At 48.8% G+C, this 27,650-nt stretch overlaps 1 protein-coding gene across 1 annotated transcript in view; it reads right to left on the bottom strand.

Annotated features, from left to right (window-relative positions):
- The window catches only part of magi2a (membrane associated guanylate kinase, WW and PDZ domain containing 2a), a 124,118-nt gene that overhangs the window by 78,846 nt on the left and 17,622 nt on the right, over positions 1–27,650 (bottom strand). Inside the window, exon 2 of the mRNA XM_067254066.1 lies at positions 11,531–11,647. Within this exon, the coding sequence (XP_067110167.1) occupies positions 11,531–11,647 (117 nt within the window). The remainder of the gene's footprint in view (positions 1–11,530; positions 11,648–27,650) is intronic.

Genomic DNA, 27,650 nt, shown 5'->3' on the forward strand with positions numbered 1-27,650 from the left:
AGTCTGCCTTCCGCACCTGTGTCTCCAGCCAATCAGACGTCCCCCCCGTGACACAGCTACAGCGGCCCGCATGGTGGGTGGCCTATCACCATACTAGACGGCGTCGCTGGACGCCAGGCAAAGCCGTTGATTGGTGGGCATGTGGAAAACAAGTGCGGGGATCTTCAGGACACGGAGGGTAAGTGGACGTTGTTATCCTGATCATTATGGAGGCAACAACTTTGCAGCCCCGCAAACCCTTATGGACTAGGGCTGACATCATGTCTGTCTCCATGGTGACGGCAGCAGCGTAGGCTGTGTCTGGGTGAGGTGTAGCCAGGCAAGAGGAGCGTGGCGGCGGTCCGAGGGGAGGGGAGGCAGCAGCCTGGAGAGTGACGACAGCAGGGAGGAATACTAACCATGCCTGGGACCCACACGGGCACGCGCGCAGGCTCGAGCACGCAAACACACACAGGGGCACACACACACACAGGGGCACACACAGGGGCACACACACACACAGGTGCACACACACGCACACTTACATGGGGCGTGTGCACACAGACACACACCTGAGGACAAACACGTGCGAGCAAACGTGGTGTGTTTCGCTCTCTTTATCGCGCTCTCTCGCTCTCCCACACACACACACACACACACACTTTTGTCAACAGTCAGTGAAAAATAGCCTCCGAGCACAAATGTCACAGGAGCCAATACTGACATTACAAAACTATTGGACTGAGGTTTCAGACCGCTCACTCACAGAGGCAGATGCTGAGGGAGGTAGGGCCGAAGAGGGGGCAAGAGAGGGGGCAAGAGGGGGGATGTTATAACACCCTCAAATAGCACATTAGTCCATAGTTCTGTATGGACCCCAGATATGCCTCTGTCCCAGCTGTGGATCATTATACAGCTTCTGGACATCCCATTTCACACATAATCCTTTATTCATGGGGATTTTAACTAAACTAAGATTCAACTAAGATTCAGTCAGGCATAAAATTAAAGAGATTTAACCTACATGTGTGGATGTGAGATTTGCAAAGGGAAAATTAGGACAAAGTAAGCATCTATTGACGTGACTTTGTGTGTGTGGGGGGGGGGGGTTACATACAGTCTGCCAGGAATCCTACACAGGCACAATTACATTTTTTATTTTATTTTCAGCTGCTTTGACCTATTTGCTTGGAAAAGTCATCCATCTATATATAGCACCAGAAAGAGAGATGGAGGAGGAGAGAATAAGAGAGGGTAAGAGGGAAGAAGAGGTTGAAGAGGAGAGAAAGAGGGAGAGAGAAATGGAAGGACGGAATAATTTCGAGCTCTTGTGGTTTCTCATTTGGCTCAACTCAAATGAAATCCACTTTCAACAGACAGACAAGGATAGAGGATGAGAGAGAAAGGGAGAAGGGGAGAGGTGAAGTCTGGTGTCCAAGATGGAAGGACACAGATTTGAGCAATAGACACAGATTGGAAGGAGAGTTTCAACTATCCAGCCAATACACTCACCAAAAACACCCCGGAGATTTGATGTTCCTTGGCCAGGTAATATCTGACAGCAGGATGAAAGGACCATCTCTCTCCTGCTCTGCTCAACCCAGTGTGCTGGGGCAGCATCATGAGCTCCTTGTCCAGGGAGTCAGGTGGCTGAGCGGTTAGGGAAGCGGGCTAGTAATCAGAAGGTTGCCAGTTCGATTCCCGGCCGTGTCAAATGACGTTGTGTCCTTGGGCAAGGCACTTCACCCTACTTGCCTCGGGGGAATGTCCCTGTACTTACTGTAAGTCGCTCTGGATAAGAGCGTCTGCTAAATGACTAAATGTAAATGTCCACAGAGCTATAAGGGGGTTCTGAAGTGGTACTCCCGCTGAGGTTAGAGTTATGGTGGGCTAGCAAGGCTAGGTGGAAGTGCTCGGATGCTGTTGTAAACAAACACTTCAAATGTCCTCTCTTCTGGTGTTCCATCTGGTGTCTCTCTGTCTCTCTCTGTGTCTCTCTCTCCCTCTCTCTCTCAAACACACACACACACATTCCCTGGTTCCTCTCAGCCCTCCTAAGATATTGATTGCAGTGATCCTGTAGTGTTCTGGTTCATTCTACAGACTCATCCCTTCTCCCTCAGGGGCTCACGTCACTACCTTCAGTCCTCAGCTGCTCCTCCAAAGACAACAGTGTGTGTGTGCGTGTGTCTGTATCTGTGTTTTTGATTGTGTGTGTACTATTAGTGTGTTATTCCACTCACATATCTAATACCGCCTCACCTAATCCAGCCACAGCGCTCTAATTGGCTAACGGTAGCCTCTTTCTCTGCCCTGAGGAACATGGAGATTATGAGCCAGTGCGCTTTAAGCACTCAAGGACCCAAATGAGTCACACTGTGAATCAAATGCTTCTCAGAGGGATATCTAGATCAGTGAAGGCTCACTCACACAGACACACACAGCACACAATACACGATTTCACAAACATACGTACACGGAGATAAAGAGAAAGAGAACGAGAGAGACAGATGAGCCGTTTGAAAAGGAGAGCAGATGTTTACTAGCTTCAGTGTGTCATCCAACCAGAGCTGCAACATCTGGACACGCTTCGAGCCCGTCTTTCTATACGACGAGGTCACCAAAGCGAGACACACTCGTGGTCCTCATCGAGGTGAGATGCTCCCACAGAGAGAGAGAGGCCTGGCTCAGGTTACCGAGCCCGGGCCACCTGACCCACCTGTCAGGCAGAGAGAGAGGAGAGGTATGTCTATTATAGATGTGCCCTGGAGCCAAACCACGTGAGCACCCCCAGCTACAATCCAACACCACCACCTGCTGCTAAAAACACCACTTAAAGAGGAGCTGTTCCATGTATGCGCTGACGCGGACACACAAACACACGTTCGTAGGTCATACGCAACAACACACGCAACCCCCCCCCCCCCAACGACATCCCTGATCCGGCCTAGGAGGATTCTAGGTGGAGAAGGAGTCTCTCGGCTTCTTTGTTAGTCTTGGCGAGGGAAAACAAGGATGGCTCTTTCCTCAGTTCCAGTCTCCTACAGGAACGGTTCTCAGAAGTGACTCCTTTGTGAATAGTGAATACAGGTTGATACACACAACGACCCCTTTTGAAACCAACACATGCATGCGCAAGAGTAACCAGGTCACTGATAGGCAAACGTGCTCTCATACAAATAACATGAGTACCGTTTGCACACTTATCTCTTCCTCTCTGTGGGACACGCATGTCGGTGAACTCATACACGCACACACGCTCTTTCTCTTTCATGCTGAAATTGAGCATCATTGCCTTGGAGCCTTTCTCTTGTGTGTGATGGAGGGATCCCGTGCGTTCTTGTGTGTATGTGTGCGCGATTAAGTGTGTGTGTGTGTCGAGACATGATGGTGATGGGGCCTGACACTGGCTTCTCATCGTCACGCTGACTGACGTGTTGTGACAGCACTGTGCAGATCTCCCAGCCGTGTGTGGTGGGCACACGAGCACTCAACATCACCAGGACACGTTCAAAAACTCTTGGCAATGGCTGGACACTTGATCCTATGACAGCAATGTCTAGCCCGCACAATCTTCCTACATGCTCTCCTAGCCTCTGCTTGTGTGTGTGTACATGTGTGGGAGATAGACCATGTCTGACAGAGAGAGAGAGAGAGAGAGAGAGAGAGAGAGAGAGAGAGAGAGAGAGAAGAGAGACAGAGAGAGAGGGGAAGAGAGAGAGGGGGGAGAGAGAGAAAACTACTTTGAGAGTGAGAGAAGGAAAGGCACGGAGAAAGAACGAACGAGAAAAAGAAAGAAGAGACGCACCATGGCACAGACTCTGACATTGTCTAGGGAGGTGTATTATTCCTGTCATCCAAAGAAAACCTGTGTTGACTCATGTGAATACTCAACGTATACTGTATCAGAGCAATGTTTCCCTAACAACAATACAGGCCTGTGCACTGAAGTGCAACAGACAAAACAAGACAGAGAGAAAGAGAGAGCGAGATAGAGCGAGATAGAGAGAGAGAGAGAGAGAGAGAGAGAGAGAGAGAGAGAGAGAGAGCGAGCGAGAGAGTGAGCGAGAGCGAGAGCGAGAGAGAGAGAGAGAGCGAGAGAGAGAGAGAGAGAGAGAGAGAGAGAGAGAGAGAGAGAGAGAGAGAGAGAGAGAGAGAGAGAGAGAGAGAGAGAGCAAGAGAGCGAGAATGAGTGAAACAGAGAGAAATGAAGAGGGGCAACAATTACTGCACTTCTCTCCCTCTCCTTTGTACGTATAAACACAAACCAATTCTTCCGTGGAAAATGAGAGTTTTCCACTGGCAGGCACTTCTGCAGAGCTCACCAAATATTTTGCCACCGCAACTTTTCTACAGCGTGTGCAGGAATCATCATAGCGTTTCCACAAAAATTGGATGATTACCTAAATTCACAAAGCCTGTATTTATTCTTCTTCTATTACAGATTAGATCAATTTGAGCACCTAGAAAAAAAAAAAAACAGGGAAAAGAACTTTGGGTCTGTGTTTGCATATCAAGTGAATCCAGTCATTACGTGTGTAGACTCCAGCGCCAGAGACAACAGTGTTAGAGGTTTCAATTTCCACCACAACCATATGGCCAAGTACTGAACAAAGAAATGTCTGCAATCAGTAGGATGAAAGAATCATCTCGAATGTTCTGATGGTCTACTCAGACCAGATGGAGGAGAAAGTGCTGCTCCGTGTCCGAGGCCTGCGTGTGTTGATCCTCCCAGGGAGAGGATGAGAGGGCCAGTGTGTCAGGCGCTAACAGCACTTCCCCTGAGGTACTCGGAGCCATGCTCCCAGGCAGACGTCTAGCCTCACCGTTCAATCACATATCCCACTGATCTGAGAAAGACAGAATTATTCATTAGCACGTCCGTAAACCGAATGCCGGAACTCCGACAGTTCTGTGTGTTTGCGGGTGTGTGCGCGAAAGTGAACATGTGTGTGTGTGTGTGTGGGAACACGATGCCTCCATACCTGTGGTTCCTATCCCCATTACAGAGCCAGAAAGCTGTGCAGAGAGATCGAATGTGTGATCGTGGCCCCGCCTAGATGAGACTATTTCTCAAATATTACAGGGACTGTCTGCAGGGGAAATCTCCAAAGCTCTGGGTTTTAGACAATGTTTCCCTACCACTTCATCAGCAGTGTGTGAGTGTGTGTGTGTGTGTGTGTGTATGTAAGGGTGTGTATGAGTGATTGTGTGTGTGCATGCATGTGTGTGTGGTGGACTATTCATCTTCCTGTGGCTAGAAACCCTGTTTTCATTTGGGCAGAGTGGAAGGAATGGTCGGTTAGGGAGGAAAATAACAAATATGACGCTGGTCTGGCCTGGCTGAGGCTGGAGAATGATGAGGAAGCAGTATAACTGGCCAGACAGGGAGCGGGGGGGGGGGGGGGGGGGGGGGTAGGGGGTCAAAGAAGGGTAAAACCATCGACAAGATCAATCTTCTCCCCATAAAGTAGAGCATCATGGAAAGCCAGTGGATGACGCCAAGTTGGACAGCTATGAATCAACTCCTCCTCTCACCCTCCCTGGGGCGTGTTTGTAAATGGTCATGCAAGTGAATTCTGCCGACAACAGACTCCAGGAAAATCTTTCCATCCCCAGGTTTGTCCTCCATCCATTCCTATCCTCCCTCCATCCTTGTCCACCTTCCTAGATGGGACTTGTCCAGGAGAGAGAGGGAGGTACAGTGTAGTGTTCCAGATACAGCCAGGAGAGAGGGAACTACTACAGTGCTAGATTTCAGCAGTTATTCCAGTTTGGTGTTGCTGCTCTCGCTCCCGTCCTCTCTCAGTCCCCTTGGTTCCCCTGTGACAAGACCATTACTTTAAAAGCCTCAGTAATTAAGAAGAGAGGGTTTAATGGCATCTGGACTACAATACCCAGGAGCCTCTCTGACAGTGACACTCTGAGGAGGGATCAGTTAGGGGATCACCCTCTCTTTTCAAAATGTCTTCTTGTCCTCTCTCCTCCTTCTTAATCCCTCTCTCCCACACCTTTCATACTCTCAGCTAGTCCTGGGTAAGCACTATATTCCTGGCTATCTCCCCCTAGCTTAGGGAGAAGAGAGACCAGCTAAGGAGCTCGATATGCACTGTCATGTCACCTTTCAAACGAATGGAAATTACATTCTAAGATCTAGGATGTGTGGAGGTTCGTTGAAGGTGAATAGTTGGCATTCTGTCCCGTTCGTGCCTGAATGGTTTGTGTGGCTGAGAAGTGTTCCTGGTTCTGGGTCTGGGGTGACAGGCCCCGCCCACCCACTGCTGAAGATCCCCGACTCATGAATATGGATGTTGTGTCTCTCTCTCTCTCTCTCTCTCTCTCTCTCTCTCTCTCTCTCTCTCTCTCTCTCTCTCTCTCTCTCTCTCTCTCTCTCTCTCTCTCTCTCTCTCTCTCTCTCTCTCTCTCTCTCTCTCTCTCTCTCTCTCTCTCTCTCTCTCTCTCTCTCTCTCTCTCTCTCTCTCTCTCTCTCTCTCTCTCTCTCTCTCTCTCTCTCTCTCTCTCTCTCTCTCTCTCTCTCTCTCTCTCTCTCTCTCTCTCTCTCTCTCTCTCTCTCTCTCTCTCAGCAGCTAAACAGCAAACTCTTGCTCTCCCTCAGAAAGTCATCCGTAGTAACAGTGTCTACCAGGAGGTGTTATTTGTTTAGCTGAAACACACTCCATTTCAATCTGCTGTATATCCCTTCCAGGCAGGGGTAAAACAAATTCCTCACAATGAGCGCTTAGGCAAGCCTTCCGTGTAAAAGATGGTTCTACCTATTGCTTTTCATTTGAGCTCCTCAGATAAGGCTTACAGGTTTGGTCCACAACACTTTGCTGCGCACAGCCAAAATGGATGCCAAGCATTAGGGAGGAAGACAGAAGACTGTTGTGCATCTTACAGAAACACAGGTACCGTGGAGAAGCGTTGCCATGTCATTAAAAACACAAACTAAGAAGAGTTTCCATTAATGATAGGGCTGCCAGAATCTCCCTCTAAAGAACAGACACGGTTATTACTAATGGATAAAAAGGACTGAAGTTGACAGATAGCACGATCATTGAGAGGGAGGGAGACGGGCCCAGTAACCAGCACTCATTCAACTGTGTGTGCGTGTGCCTAATAGGTCCCTTCCTACCTTCCATACAAATCCAGTAGGAATGTTAAATTGCCATTGGCTAAAAGTTCACCAATCAGATCACACGGCCACTTCACCAAAGCATCCCATCGAGCCAGGCGTGATCAAACAGGCTTCTTCTTATGACTTCTTATTGTCAATGTCAGCATCCGTCAGGACCCGGGCACAGGGTGGTCTAATCCCTTGAGAAGGTTCTGTTTCCACATAACTCCATCTCCCTCTCTCCCCTCGGGCCACATCAAGTCAATACAGGCGCTGAAGATAAGATTAGATCTCACAGATCTCACCCAGAACAGCAACATGTCAGAATGGCTTCGAGGCAGAAAACAGTATCTGAGATTGGACAAGCATGTTCTGGGAGACATCTGTGTGCAGACAAGAAGACGCACCTGCACACGTTCCCAAACACACACACACACACACGCACACACACTTTTCATGTAGAGTGTGTACTCCTGACTGTAGGACACATCTGTATGGGAGCGGTGCGCTCCATCGCAGGCTTAGCAGGCACCCTATCAGCAGCTGGGTACCACCTGTCACTCAAACTGCAGCCCCAAAGCCCGCCTTCTCAAGCCTCTGGCAGCATGAGTGACAGCAAACACGGTTGATGGAGTGATTCGTTTCACAGCCCGCTCCTTATATGAAAGATTTGGCTTATTTCATGTCTGCAAGTTGTGAGAGAGAGAAGAGAGAGAGAGAGAGAGAGAGAGAGAGTGTAAAAAAGATTAAGAGGCGTCATTCCTTTGACGTAGGAGGGAGTGGAGACGACCGTTGCCATGGAAACCCCAACCTGGCTCCAGCGAGTGAGAGACAACGTGAACGAACGAGCAGATTAAAGACAGTGAGCTGGAGAGCGCATGAGGGCACCTGTCCGAGCACTCTAGGATGGAACAAGACAGAAAAAAGAGAGACCAATTGAGAGAGAGAGACATTGAGGGAGAGACAGAGAGGGAGAGAGAGAAACAGTGAGGGAGAGAGACAGTGAGGGAGAGAGAGTGAAAGAGCAGACAAGAGAGAGAATACCGCCAAAGGTTTACTGAGTTGGAATACAGACAACATGGGTTTATTCCAATGGAGACACCTTTGTAAGGTTTGGACAACACTCTCCTTTCATCCAGACACAGCCCCACAACGGAGCTGCACAAGGAGGCCTTTGTCCCAGCTCCACCGTGAGGCCCAGGGTGACATCGGGCTGACATTCATGAGACAAGAGTGAGCTAATAGAGACAGTGTGAATAATGCATGAAGGAACACTCAGGAGTCATTATTAGTATTATTATCCTTATTATTACTGCCATCAATCACATCCCACACCCCTAAACAGACAGGGGTAGGAGGAACCGCACACCTGGCAACCCACTTAACAAGCACATACCCTTCTGAGAGAGAGAGAGACAGAGACAGAGAGAGATCAAGAGATTGAGAGAGACAGTGTGAAATAATATATTTGTATTTTATTCTCTTGCTTCGCCTCTCTCCCTGCCACCATTCAGTCATTACTAAAACTCCATTGCTGTCACTCTGGTCATTTGGAGCGCTCAATGTTGTTGTGAACTCCCACATTAAAATACACTCCTTTTCTACCTCATGCTGCTAAAACACACTGTCGAATTGAACACACCACACACGCGCACACACACACACACACGTTGGCACTAACAACGTGCATCCAATCACATCCCCCATAAACTTTAACTCCCCATTAACAGATGTTCACTGGGTGTTCATTTAGTATTCCACCCCCAGTTAACATCACACTGTCTGGGAGCCTCCATGGCAAGAGCTGTCCATTAGGAACCAATGGACCTGTTCTCACCTGAAGGCACTGTATGGCTAATGCTGGCTGGCTCAGCACCGGTGGTTAACATGCACACAGACCAAAAGCCTATATCAGTTCCAGCGAGAAAGAAAATGTGGGGGCAGAGAGAGAGCGAAAGAGAGAGAGGGAGGGGGGGGGAGAATAAAAGTGACAGACAGGGACAAAGAGAAAGAGAGCGAGAGAGAGAAACAAAACAGAGGAGAAGAAAAGGGCACACTTTAACTGGGTACATGCTCCAGTTCCACCGGATGACATCTTCAGCATCAGATTTTTACCTCAGCCAATCGTGGCGTATTTACATTGATAAGCAAGTCACACTGACAGTCCAAGTCCACCGCTTCTCTCCCCCAGTCTCTCCATGGCTTTCATTATTCAGGGACACATTCAGAATCCCACTCCACCCCAGAGAGCTTTACTGTGTCCACACACATATACACTGTCATTATAAGATGCACCTAGGTACAGGAGCAAGCCAAGAATAGCTGGAGTGAGTGAAGGAGTGAAAAAATGCATTTAAAAGAGAGAGCAGGCATGGTGGGGGAAATAGGTCAGTGAAGAGGATGGGGGAGCCAGAGAGACAGAGAGAAAAATAAAGCGAGAGAGAGAGAGAGAGAGAGAAAAAAGAGAAAGCGAGAGACAGACAGATCCCGTAATCATCAGTGAATAAGTGTTGAACTCTCCTGCAGATTAGCTCAGAATTCAAGTCGGATGTGTGTGTGTGCGCGTGAGAAGGGAGGGGGGTGGCAGGAGTACACACACACACACACACACCCTCACACACATCTGGCCCCTGTTGATCCGCTCTATCCAATCTGTGAGGCTTTACTCTGGAATAGCAAGCTTTTATCACAATGACCTTGGATGGGATGGAGAAATTTGTCTTGGCATCTCAACTTCGCTCGCTCGACTCGAACCCGACATGGCTGGCATTACTGGCTGGGTCTGTACCTCAGCTCCAGGGCACCTTGGGACCAGTGGCATGGCCCCTTCTCTCCCCAGCATCCACACAGTCCTGGTGGGGGGTAGAGCCTTCCCACTCACAGCCTTTAACTCAGATGAAAAGCCCAGCTCCTCACAGCAATAATGACTCACAACCACATTCAAGCACAAACACACTCACATTGACATGCCCACACACACACACACACACACACACACACACACGTGCGCACACACATACGGAATGGCACACAAACTTAATTTGAGCACCGCCAGGGACTGAGGTCGATTGTTAGCCTAAGTCTTCATTAAATGCAGTTGTTTAACTACTCTCTCGCTCTCTTATTCTCTCTCCTTTCCCACCCCTCTCTCCCATCTCTCACTCAGGCGTAGGTTAGAACGCTCTGGGAACACCACAGCTCGCTCTCTTTCACCTCTCCCTCTCTGCCCCTCTCTCTCTCTTTCTCTCTCTCTTCCCCCTTCTCTCACACTCCTGTGGCTCTGGGTGGAGGTATTCACAAGGCGCTCGCCGCATTCTCTAACAAACAGCTCTGTTTGTACTTCTCATTTCGCAAGTCCACAGAGGAAAGAGGAGAAAGGATCCTAATGATATCTCCTGGCTCAGACCCCCAGAAGAGGATGGAAGGAGGGAAGGAAGGATGGAAGGAAGGATGGAAAAACGTAGAGAAGGAATGATTTCCATTCTGTATTCTGAGGCTGATTTAGCCATTAGGCAGCTGGGCTTAATGGCATGAACAGGGTTATGAGGTAAGAAACACACAGGGAAATAAACAAACACGTGTGTACACACATACCCAGCACACACACACAAGCATACCCCCAGACACGCATCCAATAAGCACATGTTCAACCATGTAGAACCCTTAAAAACCCAAACGGATTAAGCGTGACTATCTCCATGAGGTGAGCTGAGTCATATGAACCGAAATACAAATACATAAGCAACACTGCCACAATACAAAAACTGTGAAAATATGTTCATTTCACTCAGTGTAAAAGCTATCTAGGAATAAATACATGCTGGTTCGTCGGTCAGAGTCCTGCAATTTGGGTCCTAAAGAGGGGTAGGGTCAGACTCCCTGAGTGCACTTGATTATAACCCGCATCCTTTTATAGAATAAACGAGCCGTAAAACGTGCCTGCTGTGTCTGCCTGTGGTCCAGATGCTGATTATAAAGTGGGGGAAGCCAAGCCCCCGTCGCACAGCACGCTCCACCTGAGACACACGGATATTTCTGTCCAAACCAGCTCCGCACATTCCCATCTGAGGCCCCAGTTGGCCCGTTAGAGGAGTCAGGGATCGAGGCACGGAGGAAGGGACGGAAGGACGACAGCAGGGATGAAGAGTATCGAGGGGTAGAACAAGGGATGGTAGGATAGTAGGAAAGATGCAGGAAGAGAATCCAGGCGCCTCAACAGTTAAACACTTGTTTGGAGGATTCCCCAGAGCTCGGAGAATCTGATTACTCTTTGCGTTTGCCAGATGCTTTGCCCGTCTCCCGACAGCAGCCTGACCACTGAGTCTGGTACTCTCTAAGAAACGGACCCAACCTGGTCCAGGTGAAAGAGCCTTCAGACAGCGGGGTGAGTGGTGAAGAAGGTTAGAAGCTCGGGGTGCAAAGGGGCTTACTCACAGGGGACGGTGCGGAGGTAGAGGTTGTCCCGGATGATCTGTTGGAGCTCGTGGTCCACTGAGCCCTTCTGAAAGCGCAGGTTGAGGTAGTGGCGCAGGTCCTTGTCTATAACACCCCCTAGAGGAGTGGAGGGGAAAAAACAGTCAGTTTGCCTCAAAATCGGTCAGCGGTTACCCCAAACCGGTCATTGCTGCCTTCGAACTTACACTAGGTGGTGCCGAATAAGTTACCCTCGAACCAGCTTTCATCAAATGAGATAGGCTCGGATGACATTTAAATTGTGTTCTTCAGGATTTCACGGTTGAGCACACAATCCCTCCCAGGGTTTGCGATACAACATTTAGCTCTGATGGAACAATACAAACAAAGAAACACAGAAACACTAATTGTAAACACTAGTCTGGCAACTGCTGTTTGGACATCTGTCAGCGCTGGGCTCAGGTCGGAGGTGCTGGGAGTTAATTGGTGTGCGAGTCAAACTCGCGTGCTGTAATGTCCACACATAAATCACAGAAGCTTTCCCTGGAGGGTCTTTCATTCCCCCCACCTCCTCTCCTCCTCCCTTCCCCTCTTCTTCAACCCTTCCACCCCTCCTTCCACTCCTCCCCCAAAGGCTCCAGTGTTGTGAATGGACCATCACTTTCCTCTGTAAATCTTGCTAGCTCAGCAAGATGGGGGGAGGGATGGAGTGATAAAAGGAGATGGAGGGAAAGAGAGAACGAGAGAGAGAGAGCGAGAAAGAGAGAGAGAGAGAAAGAGCAAGAGAGAGAAAGAGCGAGAGAGAGCGAGAGAGAGCGAGAGAGAGAGAGAGAGAGAGAGAAAGAGAGAGAGAGAGAGAGAGAGAGAAAGAGAGAGAGGCAAGGGCAAACCTCCTGGGAGAGATGAAGAGAGAGTGCTATTACGGGCGTCCCTCTAACATACAGCTTCACTTTTCAAGCATCATCGCCACACACTCATTGACCAAGACGTCCATCACAACCTAGGGGAGCAGCATCACCCTGATGGGCACCCTGCATTGGCTTAGGGTTCTCTCGCATCCAGGACCAAGTTATGTAGAGGTTGAGAGATCTGTTTCCCCTAGCCTTCAACATGCACTAAAATACACTGATTTGGCTCTGCGCCTGGTTTAATTTAAGTCCTCTACCAACCCAAAACTATAACATCCGATTACAATATTGTAGAGCATGCGTGTTGACAGTCAGTGCCAATCGGTATTCGCCAGCCAGACTACGGGTAATGAGAATCACTGTGTCAGATTGATTCATGAATAACCTAGTTTGGAGGAGCAAGTTTTTTTTCTGTCATGTAGGAGCAATGTTTTATTTACTGCAATCACAGTGACACACAGTACATACACACACACCCAGGGATGTGTGCGCACACAGAAGCTACATGAACACACAGAATATACATGAAACTGTCATCGAATAACACACCTGAATTAGGGCAGACGAAAAAAAAAAAAAAAAACATTGCACAGCCACAGAAACTCACAGCACAACCAGCCAACTGACATTAGCCTTAGAACAGGTAAAACATCTACATAGTAAGAACCAATGACTATCAACCCCCCCCCCCCCCCCCCCCACACACACACATACACACAGACAGAAGAGTAAACGGGCACCTCTCTCACAGATGTGAGCCCAGCCAGATGTAGGGTCCTCTCTCCACAGGTACTGCTGTATCCTCACAAAGACGAGAGCAGGCAGCCCGGCTCCGCTCCGCTCCTGAATGCCAGAGAAGACCTCCAAGCCCCAGACCCCTCTCACAGCCCCTGCTTTACCAGTCTATTCTACCCGTCTACAGTCTTCCTGTCAGCCCCAGATCACTACCACCTCCCTCTGTGCAGCCGCGTTCAGCCACGGAAGGGGGAGAAGAGAAAAGAGGCAGAGGAGAGCGCGGGAGAGGGGATGAGGAGAAAGAGAGAGGGAGAGAGAGCGTGTGCGTGCGTGCGTGTGAGAGAGAGAGGAGCAGGAGGGGGGCGGGGGGTGATCAGTGGAGAGGCTACAGAGGAAAAGAGCTCAGAGGAAGGGAACGTATCACAATCACATCCCTTTTTCTATTGGTCGCTGGGATTCTGAAGATCTAAAGCTCCCCCTGTCTGTGGGGAACGGAACTGCAGCAGATCCTCTACATGCATCCTGGTTCGGGTCGTTGGAGAAATTAGACCAGAAATCAGACCAGACCAGATGACCCATCGCTGCCTGGCAGCACCTGATGGTGGTGACCTTGTGCGCCATCACTATTGACGCTGTAGGAAATGGACAGCCCTCTAAAGGCTCAGAGATGCTGTTCACAACATCTCTCACCTGACTAAACAAAAACAATGTTAATCAGTTGTTTTATTCAGTAGGCTGCTCTCTGAAAATAATAATAATACACTCTATCACGATACTTGCGTCAGGGCTTCTTATCTAGTCTGAGCCATGTTTACTCATTTAATGCACCCCTTACTCTCTCTCTTCCTCTCTTTCTTCCTCCTTTTGTCTCTCTCCTCTTTCTGTCTCTCTTGCTCTCTCGCTCACACAGACAATTGGCAGAGAAAGCCACACACAACAAACCTTCCTCAATCGTATTCCTCATCTTTCCTACCGTCGTGAAGGAGCATGTAACTGTGTCTGTCTGCCGGTTTTGTTTCGGACGGTGTGACCTCATGCTAGCTCACTCTGCCTGTTAGTGCAGTACACCCACAGGGGCTAGCAGTGCAAATAACAGGTGTCCTCTCTCTGGGCCCAGGCTGCTCTCAGTCCCTGTATGAGTGTCTGCGCACACACTGATTGGGTGCCTGCACGCGTGCGCGTGCCTGCACGACTTTTCGTATGCCTGGCTGTGTCTCCCCGGGCTGGAGGGGGGGGGGGGGGGGGGGGGGGGGCTGGCGTCAGCGAGGAGGAGGATGAGGTGAGGAGGTGACCCCTGAAGCTGGCATGATGAGCTCACCATGGAGGAGCCGCTCTGCAGGGACACCAGAGACTGTTTGTCATCCCTCCCTTCCTGTCGTCCCTCGCCATCATCACCCCACTGATGAATGAGGATGGGAGGAGGGGTGGGGGAGGGAGGGATGGGGGAGGAGGCAGGTGACAGGAACGACAGTGCTGCAGTGGTTCCGTTGCCAAGCCAAGCAGCCGTGGAAGCCTAGCGCCTAGGACACAGACAGACGCGAGTACCGGTGTACTGTAGCTACAGTCGAACAGTTGTTGTTTTTGCGGCTGTTTTCACCCGCAAAAAGGTCAACAGTGTCCCAGAGCCTCTTCACAAAATCCATGCATCTGCGAGCGTTGTGAGAAACAGATGAGCTACTCTCTTCTGGTTCTCCAGGAGAATGCGGGGTTTGAGCTAAGCAGGTGTTCCGAGAAGCACCTGGTACTGTTGGCAGCCCAGTGAGAGAAATCCAGCTAGAGAGCAGCCGTTTCCCTCAGGGCGTCTGAGAGGAGAGGGGCTAGCCTGCCGGGGGCTAGCCTGCCAGGGGCTAGCCTGCCGCTGTTTACCAATCTGTTGATGGGCTCACCAGGGAGAAGAAAACACTTCCATAACCTGACGTCCGACAACGACATACAGCCCCCGCTGAGATCGATACTGCCGTCTGAACATTGTTACGCTCGACAAGCTCACACTCAATAGAGATTGGACCACCCCGTGCACAGACGAAATGTGTGCGTGTACATGGGTGCACACACGGCGACACACAAACACACACGTGTGACAAGCCCCTTGATAAACGACCTACTCTTCATGAACACTACGTGGGGGTTCTGCTGTCAACAGCTTTGACGGTCTGCTGTCAGCGCGCTAGTCACCTTGCACCTATATTCCCCCCCATGGCCAAAACAAAACGCACAGCGATGACGCTCTTTTATGCGTGTGTGGGATGAGTGGAATTGTGTGTGGATGTGTGTAGGCGTGTGTGTGTGTGAACACGTGTGTGGTGAGAGAGGGCGCAGCAGACAGCTGTTTAGATAATTAGCCTAATCAGAAGATCGCAGTTGGCCAAAACCTTGCCAGTTTTACCAGACGCCCTCATTTAGCTGTCTAAAGTGCAGGCTGTCAGACAGCCGCGGCTGAGGAAGCGCTGCTCCTCTCTGTTGTGCCAACATTGACATTCCGAATCAGTACTCAAAGTATGTGATCACTCAAAGGGTTGTCTCTCCCTCTGTCTCTCTCCCTCCGTTTCTCTCCTTCTCTCTCTCGTAGTTTTTTCTCTCTCACACGATTCGCCACCCACCGTCCCTCCCCCTCTCTGCGAGGGGCCACCAAGTCATTCTGTCGGTGATGGCTCTGGCCTGATGATCTCCCCACACTGACCACTCCTACGGCGCTCCCATCGCCATGGAAATTGGCTTGTGTGCAGCCTTCCTGGCGGGGGGGACTGAAGGGACGGGGATGGGGACGGGGGGGAGCACGCCGACACTAGGATGAGACAGGCCCCATCTCCTGTACTGATAGCACTGCTGGGCCAGGAAATGGAATGTGTCCATCATAAGCTCCACTGTTCCCCTTGCGCGGCCCTGCAGACAGGCAGCGCTCCATTACCTGCAGGCTCCATCTCCCCTGGCTTGGCCCGAGTCGAGCACGAGGCGCACAGGATACGGGCTGGTCGCGTTGTCGTCGACAAAACGGGCCACGGCGTTTCGTTCCTACGGCGTCGGAGTGGTTCGTCCGCTGGAACGTGGCGAGATTGTCTGCCCCCTCAGATCAATCGTTTGAAAAGCCGAGCTCCAAACGTGCGTCTCAGGAGGACGTGCGCTTCTTAAAGGAGACCGGCACCAACCGGAACGTCAATCAATAAATCACAACCTGACGGGGGTTGAGAAAAGTGTGTCCGATAAATAATACATCAAATGGAATTAAACTTCAAAAGCAGCCGGCGCGCCGCGGCTAAGCAGCGTTAGCGCTCCCGCAACCTGCTGCTTCCTCGTGTCCCCTGCATCTCCCTCTCCTTTCTGCCTGTTTACCTACTCCTCTGTTCGGGTCTCACACTTAGCTATCTCTCCTCTCCTCTCTTCTCTCTCTCTCTCCCTCCATAATCTCTCCATCCAGCATCTAGGAGCTGGGAGAAGAGCAAGGGTGTGTATTACACACAAGTCTACCTGAGTGTTTATTTATTCATCCGGGAGTCGGAATCAAACGGGGCTTGTCAGTGTGTGTGTGTGTGTGTGTGTGTGTGTACGATGGCTGGTGAGATAGGAGTGGGAAAGCGTCGTTGCTCGGAGGGGGTAGAGACACACCAGACGGGCCTATCAAAGAGCTGCCAGCTCCTCACAATACATGTCAGCCGTTTCGTACTTATCTCCACAGATGGGAGATGTTGCGGCAGCAGAGAGGAGCGGAAGGGTGGGCAGGGGTGGAAGTGGTGGTTGGGGGGGCGCTGGAAGAGGTGTCGGCCTCAAGAGAGTATGAAATCACCTGCATCCACAGGAGCCAGTTCAGACGGGTCTCACTTTAGGGCTTTATGACTGGACTAGTATTTCTAAAGCACAGGTACACCCATCTTGAATGCCTAGTATCCGGATGTGAACCCGCTCGGCTGCTCAGACACGGGGAGACGTGAGCAGACATACTCTGTTCCAGCCTGCCCGTTTCCCAGACAACACTTTCACCTCCATTATGTAGACATTCTGCACACACACACAGAAAGAGAGAGAGAAAACCAAATTATCCGACATTGCTTCCCTTTTTCATCCAGTCTTATTGTTTTTGTATGCCTAATGGGCTAAAAACAGCAAGCAGACAATCCATATATCTAGTCAGAACTTTGAGGGAAGCAGAAATCTGCAGACGTTTGTTTTATGCACAGGAGAGGAAATTGAATGATTTCATAATTTACTGCTGAGATCGTTTTATAAAGCAAATTAAAGAAAACTCTTATTTTGTCACCGTGAGGTATGTATTTCAGCCAGATCCATTTCTCTCCATATGAGCAATGGAAAGAAGGGAGGAGGAGGAGGAGGAGGGAACGATCAATAGTTTGTTTCTTAATTGGGCATTCATTAAGAGGTGGGGCCTGGCTGGTGTCATCACTGATTTCCACTGATAGAGCCATTTAGGGGGACTGAGCAGTGTAAAATCCATACAGAGGGAGAACAGGAAAGGAGAGGAAAGGAGACCACACAGTTCTTGTATTCTGCTTCGATATAACTGCTTCGTCAGCCCTAGGGGGGGGTTGTAAGGACAGACCCCCACATATGAACATACTGACACGTTAACACACATACCCACAGAGCAGAAGCAATCAGAACCCATTTCATTCGTCACTTAGTTTTCTGCAACAATCAAGAAATGCTTTTCTGCTCTACAAGCCCCTGGTCCCTGTGGCTGATCGACCATCAGGAATCTGACAGTTCAACTGCCACCAGTGGTCAAGGTGTGGTTACCTTGAAGGCCTCTGATAAGCAGACAGGGTCCAGCAGGATTCTGCAGGACCACGACCTCAAGACATGCATGATTGGCTGGTAAACCCTTACCCTCATTCTGTTTCTATTCTACCAGGGCCTTATTGATATTAATGGTAGGCCTCTCTGACAGAGGGCCGCTGGGCTAATGACTGCAGAGTCTGCTACAGCGCACCTATTACAACCACACGTGCCCTCTAACTAGGCTAACCCAATCAGAGCAGGGGATTTGGCGAGGCAAGCTGCGGTGCTGATAATGGAGGTTGATGGGACGGAGATTACATTTGGAGTGGCAAAATCCCACGCCCCGCTTCTCAAACATCCAGGCTTTATTTTTAGAGGTGAGTTAGGGGGGAACGATGTTGTGGAAAGCGTTTCAGGTCTGGGTACCTTTCTGACAGCAACTCAACAGCAGACAGAGAGGCTAGTTTCTGTGTAAGTGTTGCTATAGAGACCGGCTGCAGTGAAACAAGGCCATGGTTGTACTTTATCAGACTTGAATATTCGTATTCAATTATGTGTTAATGAACTGTGATACTGAGAGGACTGAGGGGAATGTCGAAGAAATATTTGTTTTAAATGTAATCACAGACTGGGAAAACCTCTGGGAGGTTGATAGGCATGCAGAAACACACGCACACACAGAGCATCTAATAACTGCTCACCTCCTAGAGCGACCAACTGCCTCCTACAACCTCCCGTGTCACAACAGGCATGTCAAGAGCCAATCACAGCCCACTTCAAGAGTGCTTCGCCTCAATTCCATCTGGCTGTGCAGACTATATCAACTGTACATCGCCACACACACACACATTTAGTCACTTTAGCAGCAGACGCTCTTATCCAGAGCGACTTACAGTAAGTACAGGGACATTCCCCCGAGGCAAGTAGGTTGAAGTGCCTTGCCCAACGAAACAACGTCATTTGAAACGGCCGGGAATTGAACCAGCTACCTTCTGATTAACAGCCAATTCCCTAACCGCTCAGCCATCTGACTCCCTCCACACACACACACAGCCTTACATGCACACCCACACACATACTCGCATGCACACACACCTTCAAGACGGTACATCACAATGATACCAGCTCCTCATTCCCACATTAAAAACAGCTTTTTGATTAGATTCCCACACCCACCTCTGTTCACCGTCTCTGCTGAAAGCAAGCCCACCATCAACACTAATGATGCCACAAAGCGCCACATAGATATTCTCGGAGAGTGAAGAGGTTAATTATAAATTCAACAGCAGTCAGCTAAATCCATTTGTCTAGAGGCAATTACAAATGACATAACCTTTCTCGTGGATGCCAGAGAGAGAGAGAGAGAGAGAGAGGGAGAGAGAAAGCGGGTAAAAGAGACAAACGGATTGTTACCAAGTCTCTAGCGTGCAGTGGTAGGGCTTTTCGGCAGACCACTTTGAGGGGAACCTGCTGGTTGCAGTTTGGACGCTGAAGAGGGAGAAACAGAGTGTTTTTCCACAGTGATCGATACTGGCCATTTGGTGCGGTCTGATGACCCCGCTGGGCCCAGTCTGTGTTCCTAAACACACTCACACAGAGGAGGGGGAGCGTCTCAGGGCTGGGAGGGCAGAGAGAGGGCAGAAAGAGAGAGACAGAGAGTGGGAGAGACTCTCGTGAGAGCTATCCTCCAGCTGATCCACTCTGACCAGGACCTCGTTTGTCCTCCCCTTCTTGGAGAAAGATACGGTAGAAAGCAGTGACTGGCAAGTTTGACTGTGCATCCATCATTTCTGCGTTTGTATGCGTGTCCAGCTTGTGTGTGAACGGTCTGAGTCAACAAGCAAAACCAGGATGAAAAGTGAGTTTGGATCAAGCTTTCTCTTGTTTGGAGTTTAGTAGAGAAAGAAACCTCCACCTGTCAGGTTCCATCACTGCTGCCTGCTCACTGTTGAGAGGAAGTCTTGCTGAGAGACAGGAAGTGGAACTCCACCAGACAGCTCCACACAAAGGGCCCATTTCCCTCCCAGAGATTTGTGCAGTCAACAGTGAGCCTGAGGACCTCGGGGTGGGGTTGGTATGGGAGAAAGTTTGGTGGGGTGGAGGAAGAGGGGGGTCAGCAGCATGGCTGAGGTTTAAAGCCCTGGTGGAGGATATGACTCCTCACTCAATCACCGTCACTGTCACAAACCCGGGGAAGCCCGTCTAGAAACTTGGCCAATGAGCTGCCAGGGAATGCTGGCATGACACCATGATGCTACCAACATGGAACATTGCCTATGGCGGCTCTGGAGGGCAGTAGAAGGGGAGAGGAGAGGATGAGGGGAGGGGGTTGGCAGTCATGCATGTGTCTTATTTCTAATTATATTGTGTTCGTGACGAGCTCGGCAGGAACCGTAACAAAAACTAGTTGGCACAGCCTCAGGGCTACATCAAGTGGCACTTAATGCAAAGCTACAGCCCCACACCTTTTGACTCCGACACACGTTTATCGGGGGCACGGACGGGATCATCGGCGCAACCCAATCTCATCTATATGCAGATGAAACAAATATTGATGCGCTGTGACGCTCCCAGAGTGTTCGGCTTAATTAATGAGGGGTCGTGTTCCCACCAAATCACTACCGCCACCGCTCCAGCGATGGAGTCATCACCGCCCAAATGAGCTGCGGTACAAGTTAACGAGACAGGCCGTCAGAACACGTGCCCCTCGACAACAACACGCAATTAGACTCGCACACAGATGAGGGGAAGGGATTGGATAGTCTGGGTGGAGCTGGTGTGCCTGTGTGTGTGTGTGTGTTTCGTGTGGGGCAGGAGACAGGGTAAGGTGAGTGAGCCTTCTCTCTGTTCCAGATGGTTCTGTGGCTGGAAGGACTGAAATCCAACAGCTTGGGTACCAACCACATGCATCCACATTCCATTAAACCAACTCCATGTCCTGTGAGTGGATTACCCTAGAGCGAGAGTGCTAATCGGAGTGAGATCAACTTGTGTGCTTAGCTGGGAGGTACAAGTGTTGACAGAGGATCCACAGGTGAGAAGGCCATTAACCTAAAGGAACATTCACCAGGATGAACCAATTAAGTAAAAGCTGATATCTTGCCTTAGTCCAAATACTGATGTGATTGTTCCACATGGGAGGGTCACACAGACAGATAAAGGAGCAGGAGAGGAAGAAAGCCCTGACTGAGGGACGGACTTGTCCTGAAATATCACCACATGGAATCAAGGCAGAAAGGCAATTTCAGAGTCAGAGAACCATTGATATGGAGATAATGAACGAGAGAGAGAGAGGGAGAGGGAGAGGGAGAGGGGGAGAGAGAGAGGGAGATGGAGAAAGAGGGAGGGAGAGAGATGGAGAGAGAGAGAGAGAGAGAGAGAGAGAGAGAGAGAGAGAGAGAGAGAGAGAGAGAGAGAGAGAGAGAGAGAGAGGGAGATGGAGAGGGAGAGAAAGTGGGAGAGAGACAGATGGAGAGACAAAAGAGATGGAGAAAGTACAAAATAGATTTTAGGCTATGTCCAGTTGACAGTGCTGCAGCAGTGAACAGAGAGATATATAGAAATAGATAGAAATAGATAGAAAGAGAAAGAGAGAGAGAGAGAGAGAGAGAGAGAGAGAGAGAGAGAGAGAGAGAGAGAGAGAGAGAGAGAAAGAGAGAGAGAGCCTGCAGCTCTGGCCCTATTTTCAGCTCCAGTGGACAGAGGCAGCTCAGTCAGTCAGTATCACCCTGTTCCTGTTTAACCCTGCACACTCCCTGCTCTCTGCTCCCTGCTCTAACTCCCACTGGGAACTGACATGTTCTTCAACACAACAGGCATGGGCAGTATTTACTGCACACTGTAGCAACATACAAATAAAGGACTTCCGTAGGGACTGTAGCTGTAAATTTGTTATACAGCTAACTCTGGCCCAACGGTTGTGTTGTGGATGGCCCCTGCTAAGTAAACAAATAAACTAAACACACACATACATAACCACGCACAAACAAACCAATAGAACGATTGGCAGCCAACCAAAATGAAAGTGCGAGGACTTTGTGTTTAAAATTCCAGTAAAAGTTGCAAATATTGATCAGTTCCAGAACAGAGGGCAAGCTGTCAAAGCATGACCAACAATAAACATTATAAATCAGCCAACTAACCCCACACTACACAATACTTTAGAATAGAATAACCTCTAGTCTTTTCAGATATCATTTCTTTCAGAAACCCAGCAGTATCTGCAGTATATCTAATGGACTACAAGTCCCACAGTGCTGAGACTACAGCCAGCCAACATTCTGACTAGAGCAATATGAACTGGCGACCAGGCGCACTGTATGGGTAATTGGCCCAGTCAGGATTGATTGTCAAGTGAAATGTCAGGCGCTCTTGCTACATTAGCAAGAGCCAGTCACAATAAATTAGCGTACAGTCTGGTGACGCGTCCCTTTTAATTATGGCATGTGTGATAGGGATACAAATGGCACCCAAGGGGACAGGGTGCTAGGCGGAAACAAAAGACAGAGGTAATCACTGGCTTCTTTTCATATAGCCAGCGTAACAGTGGTCCCTACTGTGCACTCATATTCCCATAAAACATTTACATGTTTCATTCAAGCCTTTCTCTCTTTCTGTCTCTATCTTCCTCTCTCTCTCTCTCTCTCTCTCTCTCTCTCTCTCTCTCTCTCTCTCTCTCTCTATCTCTCTCTCTCTCTCTCTCTCTCTCTCTCTCTCTCTCTCTCTCTCTCTCTCTCTCTCTCTCTCTCTCTCTCTCTCTCTCTCTCTCTCTCTCTCTCTCTCTCTCTCTCTCTCTCTCTCTCTCTCTCTCTCTCTCTCTCTCTCTCTCTCTCTCTCTCTCTCTCTCTCTCTCTCCTCTCTCTCTCTCTCTCTCTCTCTCTCTCTCTCTCTCTCTCCCTCTCTCTCTCTCCCTCTCTCTCCCTCTCTCTCCCTCCCTCTCTCTCTCTCTGTCAAGATACTCAAAATGAGAAGAAATGCTTGTTCTGAATGCTATAATCAAACTGTTATCCATGATATTTGACTTTCTATCCAAAAGCTGAAAACTAGGTAGCAATGTTAGCCTTTAAAAGTCTATAATAACATTACTTCCAAGACTTCACCAAGATGTCTTGCATAACTCGATAAGTTCCATCCATCAAAATAACAACCTGCTCTGATTGTAAATCAATGATGCATTCTTCACTTCATCCCAACTGCTACAGTCATCCATCAAACACCTGAAGTTGGAGCCAATCATATTCAAAAATGAACCTGGAGTACGTACCCCCTGACTCTACCAAACAATCAGACTGGAACAGGGCTGCCTAGTCATGTGACCCTTCTTCTTTCAGTTCAGGTGCTAGATTCTGATGGATTGACAGAGCTGACATCTTTTCTTCCTTTTCTTTCTTACTTCCTGTTTCAAACTCACATTTACACTCCGGCCACTGGTGTGCACATTTAAAGCCTCTCACTTCACTGTGTGTTTGTATGTGTGTGTTTTAGTGGGTTTATCATTGTGTCTGGCTGCATTTCTGCAGCTCCATACCGCCCTCTATGGGATCAACATGATCACTTGATTTCCATCACGATAAAACAGCAAACAGCAGTCAGGGCCGACAACAATGTCCTCATGGCAGACTTGCAACAAAGACTCAGAGGCAGGGAACATTGCAGACACAGACAAGGGCTGCTATAGGCGGAGAGGGCCAGAAAGCCAATCAGACTAGCTTTTAGGGCTCTAGGTGTGGTTCTTTCACCACTGCCCCCAGCTGTGGGCTTGGCCCCTTCTGCGCATTTAATCTGTTCCTGTCTGACGCACAAACACCAGACGGAAACAGTAGTGGAAAACTGAGGGTCAGAAAGAGAGCGAGAGAGAGAGAGAGAGAGAGAGAGAGAGAGAGAGAGAGAGAGAGAGAGAGAGAGAGAGAGAGAGAGAAAGATAAAGGAGACAGGGACAGAGAAAGAGAGGAAGTGTGAAAGAGGGAGATATAATGAGAGAGTGAATGAGAGAGTGAAAGAGGGAGGGAGGGAGGGAAAGAGAGACAGGAACATTTCAGACCTATTCTATTAGAGCTCACATCCTATCAGAGTGTCTGGCTGCGCGATCACACCTTAGGTTGCTGCTCCTGGGAAGGGCCCAAGGAAGTGACCTGCGTTACGCTCTGAAGCCACATAGCTGGATAAACCAGGGCTCTCGTTGTTAAACAGCACTTGGAAATAGGCCTTCCAAGCTTTGGCCAATATTGTTAAAAGCTTTCTCATCTCATGTGGGGTTTTATAAGAGCTGAAAAATCTTTAACAACCACAGACTGACCCTTGTAGGAATGATGGGAATTCATTTTGCACAAAAAGTTGAACTGCTATTGGCACAAGTCATCACAAGAGTTAGAGGCAAGTGATCCACAAAGAGCACATTAAACAAAGTTTCAATACTTTAAGTTTTGACATTTAAAATTGCTTTATAGATGTCCTTAGATGAGTGCAAGCAGAACAGTGTGAAACTACTTTCAAAAAATTACAAAGTAACCACTTTCAGAGTCAAATAGTCAGGGACAGACGAGGGGAACGGGATGTTTTTAAGGTCTCCTTCAAACAAAAAGACAACTTCCCCTGAAACTGCATTTACCAGCGGTTTCCCTGGACTTTCATCTCAATTCGATTGGCTCCATCCTGTACCAGTGGTTTGGCATTACAAATATGAGTCTGGGATCTTCTGATGCCACTCTCAGACAGTCCGGTTCATCCCCTCTTTCCTTCTGAATGACCTCCCAGTCCCTAATAGGAACCAAGCTTCACCACAAGGGTCCGACTCTGCAGTAACTACAGTCTAGAAATGAGTCATGCTCTGTAATAACAGCCCAGCTCATTTGTTCTCTGTGGCCTTTGGCACCGTTGCAGACTGCGGCACAATCCGATTGGCTGCATTGTAATATTGTAATAATTGAATTACATGCAGGATGGTAATAATTTGCCATTGAGGAGAAAGGGGATAGGAGTTTCGAGAAGTGGACTCTGCATGTCTTTATCCTGCTCCATGTGGTGAGTGCGAGCATGGAAACTGTGGGCCATTAGGTCTTAAACTGGGACAGGTCTACTTTTCATCAGACACACTCTTAGATTCTCTCAATAATTCAGGGGCTCTGAGCAGAGTATCTTTTAAGGGTACATTGGACTGGATGTGATTAGACCAACTTCCTTTTCATCCCTCCAGACACTTTGAAGTTTTTTTTTTCTCCCCACTCCTTTCACTTCCACTTACATTTTGCGCAACAGCAAGACAAACCATTCCGTTCCATACATAGTCTGCTACGTGTGGCAAAATTGAATTTCAAACACAAAAATTATCTAAAGTAGACCGTCCGGTGGTCGACTTTCCAATGGCTTCCCTGTCTTTCCTTCATCTTCATTCTTCACAATCTTTTTCTTCAGCACATCAAACTGTCTGTGTTTGTCTGTGTGAGTGTAGATCCCGTATGACTCACTTCCTCTGCGTCTCCATGCAGTGTGAACAGCTCTGACTCAGTGACTCAGAAGGTAGTGGGCTCCCCTACTAAGACCTGCTAGTAGAGCACAGTCATATCAAGAACTCCTCATCTTTGGGTGGGTGGACCCAGCAATATGTGGGTGGACTGCATCATTCAATTCAAAACATACAGGAATTCTCTTGAGCCACCTTGTGTGGTTAAACTACCTAAGGTGTCACTTGAATATATATCTCTGAATCTAAACTAGTTCTGACAGTCATGTTTGATTAAACGGACGTCTTGATGGGCTGTGACTAAACGACTGCAGTAGCTGCTGGAGTGTGCAGGACCTAACCAGAGAGATTCCTCCTGGGGCAGAAACAGGCTGAGCTCACCAGACGCTTACTCAGCTCTCCCCTGCCCCCCCTCGTCTGGGACCAGGGTGTCCTCAACCTCTGACCTCTCACTCGATAGAAGTCATCGCTGTCACACATCCCTGAACAACCACAAACACACACACACACACACAGAGACACGCTTACATACGCACAAACGCATACAGACATATTACTGACACACGCACACACACACACACTGTCTGTGTTGAGCCAGCTCTGCTGTGTCAGCCACATTAACCTGTCTGGGCCCAGGCTCAGCTTAATGCATGGCACAGCAGCATTGTCTGTCTGTCTGTCTGTCTGTCTGTCTGTCTCTTAGGTCACCTTCAGTCCTAAGGAGACTAACTCCTTGCAGACACTCTCTCTCTCACACACACACACGAACAGGCACTGCTTTTGGCCCTCCCAATCTTCGTGCCCACATGTAGTTTCAGCATGCATCCCCTTGCCTTAACAAACAGCTACAAGCCATTGCAAACACAAATATTGTTCAAATGTCTACAGTGCGATCATCTGTTTCATGCTCAAAAGAAGATTTAAAACATTACTATGCCTGCCTGGTCTTCCTTTCTCCATTCTGCCCTGCAATTTGCTGTCTAATAACCACACACAATGACGTCTGTTTTCTTCTTCTTCATTTAGATGTACAGGGATGAGGATATGGTGTTATTATTACACTGCAATAATAATTTGCCGGGATGAAAGCGTTGCAGATACAATACGTGGCAGACGAGGAAGGGCTGATCACATTTGAAAAGAGGCAAACACAAGGTCTGATTCCTGCTGAGCTGGAACGTGCGTGTGTGTACAGTGTGTTGAAATGCCAAGTTATACAGCAAGAAATAGGATGCACGAGGCACGTGCGAGATGCGTGCGCACATGTGCGCACACACACAAACACACACACACACACAGCAAGGAGAGATGACCCGAGCTGAGTGTCGCAGTAGAGCAGCTGTGAGTGGAGCCGTCTTACTCATCAGCCTGAAGACGAAAACTGAGTACCGTATTCAAAGAAGCCTCTCAGGCAAAGAAGGCTGTGGTTATCTGAAATCTGTCCAGAGATGGTCTGATGCCTCGCTTCAATGCCCGTCTGAGAAGGACTGATCGAGATGAGTGTGGCTAGGTGTCTGGTGTTTGCGTTGCATGCTCGCTCTCTCTCTTTCTCTGTTGTTGGAACTCGTCTCATCAAACCCAACAGAATGACCCGTTGTGACACCATGTCCCACCAAAACATGTCTACCCATACCTCCACATATCCACCACCCCACCCACACACATGTACCCCACCCACACACACCCCACCCACACACTCACACATCTACATCTTTGGTTGAGAGGAACAGAGGAGGTCTAGGATCTGTTGTGCGGTAATTATTGGTGGTGTGTTTTAGACTCACAGCAGAAACATTCACAGACACAGCAGCACACTAACACAGTGATTGAACACTTGAGGCAGACATTCCTCCTCCTCCTCTCCTCTGTCAAATGGAGAAAATAGAGAGAAAAAGAGACACATACATATAGATCCAGAGAGGACAGACAGAAAGATAGACAGACAGATAAACAGGACTTGATTGTGTGAGAAGGAATTATACAGAGAAGAGAAATGCATTCAAGAGCATAATATATACATTATATACATATCACACAATGTCTCTTAATCACTTTATATACATAAATGACACATAATTACACCAGATGCTCAAATGGACCCATCTACAGCTATACATATATAAAAGTCATTGAGAAAGAGTGTGTGTGAAGGATGCGGGCAGAAAGAGAGAGAGATGTCAGACTGAGAACAAATTAATTTAATTGTTTACCCAGAAACCACTACTGTACTGTCCATGCATACTGCCCTGCCCATGACTATGTGGCTAAATCCTTCTACTGCCCACCATTTGTGTTTATGGATATGTGT

Source organism: Osmerus mordax, chromosome 17 (genome assembly GCF_038355195.1).
Source record: "Osmerus mordax isolate fOsmMor3 chromosome 17, fOsmMor3.pri, whole genome shotgun sequence".
Taxonomy (NCBI): Eukaryota; Metazoa; Chordata; class Actinopteri; order Osmeriformes; family Osmeridae; genus Osmerus; species Osmerus mordax.